This window comes from Pagrus pagrus (genome assembly GCF_965226575.1).
Source record: "Pagrus pagrus genome assembly, chromosome: 13".
Classification (NCBI taxonomy): Eukaryota; Metazoa; Chordata; class Actinopteri; order Spariformes; family Sparidae; genus Pagrus; species Pagrus pagrus.
Window position 1 is genome coordinate 20,727,955 of NC_140197.1, and position 7,698 is coordinate 20,735,652.

General features: G+C 42.0%; 1 protein-coding gene across 1 annotated transcript in view; it reads left to right on the forward strand.

The window, feature by feature from the left end:
* Window positions 1-6,899, forward strand: part of LOC311268020 (ras-related protein Rab-26-like) — a 55,084-nt gene extending 48,185 nt beyond the window's left edge. Inside the window, exons 6-9 of the mRNA XM_084371347.1 lie at window positions 3,426-3,491; window positions 4,610-4,666; window positions 5,455-5,531; window positions 5,905-6,899. Of these exons, the coding sequence (XP_084227473.1) occupies window positions 3,426-3,491; window positions 4,610-4,666; window positions 5,455-5,531; window positions 5,905-6,004 (300 nt within the window). The 3' untranslated portion in view covers window positions 6,005-6,899. The remainder of the gene's footprint in view (window positions 1-3,425; window positions 3,492-4,609; window positions 4,667-5,454; window positions 5,532-5,904) is intronic.
* Window positions 6,900-7,698: the final 799 nt, after the last annotated feature.

The following is a 7,698-nucleotide window of genomic DNA, read 5'->3' on the forward strand; positions in this document are numbered from 1 at the left end:
AGTATACTCAAGGTAACAGTGAGTTTCATTTGGTAACCCAGTGTAACATGAACAAAACTAAAACCTTACCTCAGTTTTCATTAGCAGTGGTGGTTGTTTAATGGTGTATTCACTCCCTAACAACCAGCAAGGCGAGTTTGACCGCAGGAGCGATTTGTGTTTATTTACCTTACTTGCAGGAATGTGTTTTCGCCCCAACATCCAGATGACGTTGAGGTACAGTACTTTAGCCGTAAGCTAGCGAGGTTGTGTGCATCTGGGTCAATAACTCAACTCAGCACTCACCAGAGACTCCGGTTCTCGCTTTTTTCCTTCCCCTCTACTGTTTGTAGCCTTACATTCATGAAGTAAAGTACATTTCCCCTCCAGCTCCAGTCAGCGGTCAACATTACAGCTTACAATGGAGGTCACCTGCTGCAGTCAGGTTGATAAACGGGAGTGAAGATAACTCCACTTTTTAATCCGAAAAGTTTGAAACAGATGTCACTACAAACATTGCTTTCTGTGAAGGAAGTACAAGAGTAAATATAAAGCGAGCGACTCAGATGAGCGACAGCTCAGATATTAGAGCTTCTTTAAAGTTATTATTGTTAAACTGCACTCTGCTTCAAGCCTTGTTTGCAACATACAGATGAGATACTGACAACAGATAACAACACTGTTCTTCAAAGCTCCTCCTTCAGCACTCTTTCATAGAAGTAAACTTGAAAAAAACAACATCTGTCACCAAGAATTATGTATGAATAAACACTCAAACTCTTAAGTCTAGAAGTATAAATGCACATGTATCCTCTCTGATTCAAATGATAATGTTTCCCATTCACTGCACCGATCCATTTCGGTCTCTCGAGTCGTTGCGCATGTCCTTCTGCTCCTGTGATGAAACGATAATAGGAGACTTTGGTCAAAGATGACAAGTGGCATCATCTGGAATCATTGATTGTATCTGTGAAATGAACCATGGGGGGATAAACAGCTGAATGATCTAATTACAAGCTATGGTTCATTAACGATAATCGCGGCATATGTGCAGAATCGCTCAGAGGAAAGCTGTAATATTTCATCCAACAGAGGTTTGTTTAGACTTGTTGTGGGAGGATGAAAGTTTGCAAAGTTGAACAGACGATCCTTCTATTACAAAGCAAACATGTTAGTTAGTTGATCGATAGAGCTTACCTCATACAAACAGAGTATTTTTACAGGGGGGGGCGCAGAATTTATAGAGAAGCGGCAATGATGAGCAGTGGACTACAGCGAGGCGACATGTGAATGATGGGAAACCTTGAGAGCTGAATTATGCATGAAGCAGGTAATTATCCACATACAAAACGTTCCTCAGTAACATTTAGCCTCTTTCAGCACTATGTTGAAGAGCACCGGTGATGCAAATTCTACTTAACCCAACTCAATCTTCCTCCACTTATCTCAGAATAGCAGAGGGCTCAGCTGGACCTTTCTCTAAACGTCTTTAATATGTTCCTGTCAATCGGCACTCTGCTCCCCACAGGTGGAGCTCACTGCCTTATTAAAGAGCCTCTGAGCCGTCGTCTGGTTTTCCAAGTCACCGAACCTCTCCGACCTCATTAAATCCAAAGCACGTGAATTCGCAAATGCAATTCAGCATTTATTTTGAGCTAAGACAATAAAGTGGAGGACTAGAATAAGTGGTGAAGCGTGTGGGCAGAATAGTTAAATGCTCACACACAAAGACATAGTATATCTAAATATGGTACAAAATCTTATGTAAATGTACTATAAGCTGTGTTGTACAACTGCTTAAAGGGAACACATATTTTATAGAGATGGTAACCGGCGATAGCGGAGATATGTATCGCTGTTACTCCAGAAAATAAGTCCAAATAGAAAGCCAGGATGTAATAAAATCGAGTGCAACAAACCTTTTAACATCCTTTGTGAAAGTGAGTGACTTATTGCATGAGTTGGCAGTATGATGGTGTGGTAGCTGAGCAGAAATGCAGATGTTTTATTTATAAGAACCTGCGTGTTGGAGCATGGTCATGCAATGCTAATCACGTCAGCCTGCAGAAGGCCATGCATCATTCTGTGGAATTGACTGGAGACGACTGGCTCAAGGCTCCAGAGCGGAAATGTGGGAAGGTCTGACCATCGCTGCAGACTGACAGAGACGGTTTGAAAGATGGTGGATTAGTTCCAGATCGCTAGAAGAAGACTTTGACTTGATTCTCAAAATATTAACTTCAGTTTTTCAGTTTTTCTGACCTGAATTCAAACACACAGGCACACACACCCTTGCCTACTGCTAATGTGCAGTAGTCTGTTGTTTGCTATCACCTAAGCTAGCAACCACATGTTGTAGCCTAGCTAAAACCGAAACTAAAGGGTCACCAAAATCCCTAGGATTCATCCTCTGGGGACCATAAATATCTGTGCAGTTTCCTGGAAATCCATCCAATAATGGTCGAGATATTTTTGCTTGTTCGTCTTAACATGTCCATCTTGGTTAAGTATTTATAAATATAATGTACATTCAGATCATTTTGACCCACGGTGTCACACAAAGGACTTTTCATACCAACACACACCTTGTGTTTATACGAAGGACTGACACACATGCATATAGTCGTCCTTCACCCCACACACACGCTCTGAAATTCCCAGGCGGCGGTGTCAACACATTGTCTGTCTCATCTCCTGTTATTTAACATGACCTTTGGCTGGAGGTGACCCCGCTGAAATCCCTACACAAACACAGAGTCATCACCAGAATTAATTACAGGAGCTGCCGGAGGAGAACCGGCTGTGGAGCAGGACTACTAAAGAAAAGCTGCATTGATCACCAGCCAGTCAGAAATCCAATGTGGAGTAATTCACTGTGGGTACAATTAAGCTTTGTGCTGAGATGAGGGACATTATTTCAGCAGCAGGGGGTCCGCAGGTGTCTGAGCTGATTAAATGCTCATTGACAGTGAATGGATGGATGGTTCAGGTGGCGTCAGAGCCCTAACAGTCAGAGGTGTAGCAGGTAAAGCTTCATCTTCCCCCTGTGTACAGTACTGTGAGCAGACAGTGTTGATTAAACAGATGATGAATGTTTTTCACACATTCTTGCTTTTATCCTTTTATCTCTTTGTCCTTGCCTCAGTTTTTATCCTTTTTTTCTTTACCCATATTCATCTTCTAAATGCCGTAGTCACTCTCACTTTCTGCCTCCACTTTATTCATGTTATTAGATTTAATGCTCAGGCCCGTCCTTGTCAAGTCCCCAGACAAGGTTTTCTTTTCCTGAAGCACTTTTTATGCTTGCTACATATTTCCTCTTTCTCTTTGTCTCTCTTCTCAGTATGTTCCTTTTCAGGTTTTCTTTACACTCATAATGTCTTATTCCCTGTCTAACGGTTACTCTGTCTCCTCTCTCTTGTCTCTTTGTCCTGTTGTGTTACCAGGCATGGCTGACAGAGATCCACGAGTACGCCCAACAGGATGTGGTGCTGATGCTGCTCGGAAACAAGGCAAGGCATTATGGCACATTTTTGATAGAGACAGTGGAAGACGTTGGTGGTACAGACTAAAATGTACTTTAAGTATTCTTGGATTAGATTTTTCCATACTGTGATGGATTTATGGAGAAAGTCCGACAATATAAGACATAAAACCTAAAATGAATTGATTCTACTTACAAGCAGCCTATTGTCTGTGTATCCAAAATTTCATAGAGCTTATTCCTCTGTGCCTTCGTGCTCCATTGTTGTCCGAAAACGGTTAAAAACACATGCAGTGAGCCACACTGTTGCACTGGTTGACGGGTTTTCTAGGTTTTCTAGATGTAGCCTAGTCCACGGTGGACCAATTTGAACCTCTGAAAAGGAGAGGATGGGGACGGCCTGCAGGATCTTAATGTTGTGTGCAGCCACCGGTCCAACAGAACAAATTAACGTGTCAGAGCCAAGTCTGATCCACAGCGAGGGCTCCGTTGGATTGGACTTGTACTTAACGTCCAACAGATCCTGGATCAGGTTCGGGAATTTAGAAGCCAAGTCTAAATTCTGATCATTTAAGGCTTTTAAAAAAAGGTCCTGTAGAAAAAAATCATGCTCCTAAATATTAAACATGGAACAAAATATATCCAGTCACAGGTCACATGCACAGTATTAAGCACTGTATATACTCAAGTAACCTACATCTGAAAAAGAAATCAACCTGAAGCTCAGTCAGTCAATCATCTGTGACTGTTCGCCTGACAATAGCACTAAAAGTACAATTGGTCCTGTTCATTTTAAGCACACACGCGCACACATCTGACAATATCTCAAGCTGCTAATCCGCAGATATCAGTGTTACACATTTTTTGTCTATAACCGTCATTCACATCCCTCCCTCTGAACACAGAACAGATGTCTCTGCCTTGGAGCTCTGTCCCCCACGCTCCATATATCAGCCCTTAATTAGCACCCTGAGAGCCAATCTTGACTCATTAGCCGCCATCAGACCTGAACACCAGGAAAGGCTCGTGTGTAAACTGTGGACAAGCAGCGAGCAGATCTCCGCGCTGGCTGGGTGGGTGGTTGTTGTGGTTTTAGCGCTGATGTTGCTGCGTGATGTGTGACCTTGTTTTTGTCTGTCTCGCCAGGCTGATGCCACTCATGAGAGGGTGGTGAAGAGAGAAGACGGCGAGAGGCTCGCGAAGGTAAATAACAAAGATGTTGGCACAGTTTTTACTGTCAGGTGTCACAGCGAGAAGCGGCACTTTACATAACCGGAAAGTTTTCAACTCATCGTTTGATTCTTGCGAAATCAAAGCCTCGTTTGAGACCAGTGAAGGCAGCGATGTCTCTTTTAATGAAATTCTCCACATGTATTTGTATAACTGATTGAATTTCAATGACAGATCAGAGGAATATGAATATTACAGAGAGGTGGGATTATGCACAGATCGGTTCTCATTTTCACTTTTGCTCATTATCTTTCTGCCCCATGAGGAAAAAGATAAGACACAGAAAAGGCCAGACACCTCAGATGTATCGCCCTCCTGTAGATAATAAACATTTAATAATGAGCTTTCATTGTACAGATTCCTGCCACGGCCGTAAATACAACCACTAAGCACTGAAACCGGGAGCAAACATTCCTTTTTATCAGTCTCCCCGAGTGTTGTCTCGCAGCGTGACACACAAAACAAATAGCAAACAGCCAAACAGCCAAGTGGTTCTCTCCAGAAGTGGGAGCAATAAAGTGCCACTAAGTAACTTAAGGCTCGGCCTGGGAGGGGAGAAGGCCCATCAGTTATCATCGCTGTGGGCTGAGACAAATTCCCCTGCAGAGGAAAAGCTGGGGAAATTTATCACATCTGAGCTGGATTCACCCAAAGCAAACAGCCTCGCAGCTCTGTGGCTGCAAACTCTCGTACAGCTCTTAGAGGAGTTTAGAAAAGTGTTAAGCGAGCGAATCTCTCCAATAGCTGTCATTGCTTTGCAGGAGTTCGGAGTTCCCTTCATGGAGACGAGCGCCAGGTCAGGACTCAACGTGGAGCTGGCTTTCACGGCCGTGGCGAAGTGAGTGTTATTCTCTCTAATTAAGGGATGTTTTGCCATTTTAATCTGCTAAACAGCTATGAAGATGAAGCATTTTACTGTCACGAAGAAACATGGATACATTGTTCATGTGAAGGTTTACTTTTGACCCTGGAGATAGCTGAGAAGAAAAGAAAAACACCCTTACGTGAGGTCAGCTTGTTAGCTTTTCCCCTGCAGACATAAAAAAATACTCGGCAAGGAATAATAATTAGATATATTTTCACGGAAAGGTCAATTATCTCAATTAAGAGTCTTGAAATGTCATTTTGTCTTGGAAAAAACGGTCATTTTTAGTGTTAAAGGAGGGATACTCTGTTTTTTCACCTCACCTTGTCCTCTTCCTTTGTCGCAGGGAGCTGAAGCACCGGTCTATGAAGGAACCCAGTGAGAAGTTTAAGCTGCAGGAGTACGTCAACAAGGAGATGAAGAGCACGGGCTGCTGCAGGTCTTAAAGCCTGCCCTGGTCATTCGATGATCTACGTGTGTGTGTGTGTATTTATGTGTGTGTGGATCACTCATGTTCATGCAGTCGGTGTTCATATCTAGCCCGATCAGAGATGAGGAGTCAGCTCCAGCGAGGTATAAACCTTTTCGTCCTTCTGTTTTTTTCTCCGTCCACGCGCCCTCCATCTGTCGTCCTGCGCTCATTTCACCGCCCTACTCCATCTTGTATGTCCTGCTTTTGTCTCGGCGACCTCCCTCGGCAGCTGTGAGTGTAGCTCCGGGTTACGGTTCGCAAAAAGGCAAAGTCATGCGCTGCACACCTCAGTTATTAACCATTGAGTCGCACCTTTGCATTTACTTGTGTGGTCGTTTTATTGTGAAGGGACTTAATCACATGCAGACAACATACGTGTCTTGTACAGCCATTTATTCCTCACATCAACAGTCATAATTCTGGTTGTTCTCTTCTCGATCCGGTGTGGATGAATGTTCATACGACAGATGTACAGTGGTGTGTCTCCTGTCCTTGGTTCGGTGTTCATGTCAGTACTTCGACGGGCTCTATGCAGCCAGTTTAGCTCACCAGCATAAACTCAATCTAAGCATTTCCATAATTCAGCTGTGGATATTTGGGAATACGTATTATTTCTTCTACATTAAGGTAAACGGCTGTTGCTATTGTGCATCACAAGGACGTGAATAGCATCATCAGCCACATGAAGTGATTCTTTTAGTAGATTTGAATTCATGCTGTATGCAAAAAAATAAAGTATAGAGTCACTTCAAAAAAATGGCAGTGCATGTGTCAAATATTTGGGGGATTTTTTTTTTTTTTTTCCCAATAATGCAACCTCTCTCTCTTCTTTTGTTTCGCAAATGTTATTAAAACCAGATGGTCGAATATACTGTGTGTAATCTCTATACATTTGGGTTTTGACAAACGTGATGTAAATACTTTTTTTCTGCATGTCTAAAAAAAAAAGTTTTAATGGAGGAGAATAGCACTTTAGATGGTGAATAAGAGTGTGGGTGGAGTTAAAGTCCAACAGTATGACGACTGTGTTACTTAGTATTGTATATGACACAGATGTGAAGCCCTAAATGGTCAAAGGTTGAACATATAATTTCCTCCTTTGTTGTCTTGAGATCTCCAGAAAACAATTAGAGATAATGTGATAAATGAAATATTTTTAAGAAAACAGGTTTTTCCTTCTTATTCCTTAGAGCTTAATGTTTGTGTACCGTATGTACCGTCTACTCTCCTTATCTCGGGAAAACATTTGCAATTCCATGATAACAACTCAAAAATCATTTTCTTGAGATCTCAAGAAAATCGTCTCACAGGAAGACAAATTTAACGTGTCATCGCAGGAAAACAGAGGAAATCTGACCCATGACCGTCGAGGGCTTCCGTAATATTTCTCGTTTTATTTTGAATGTTTTATTTGTAGTCACGTGTGCAAACATCAGTAGGCTGCTTTATTTCCTGCTTTTTGTTAATTTTTCATTCATGAACATATAAATGGGGTATATAGTGCCATGTTTTCTTATAATCTGTTAACAGTATTTAACCTGTTCTTAATAAGGGAAGCGTAGGCCTCTTTTTATATGACTGTTGTTTTGGTAGAGTTCATCTTAGTCATCAGAAACATAGACACAGAATATCTCTGTACAGTATTTACTGTAAGCTTTTCCAATCTTG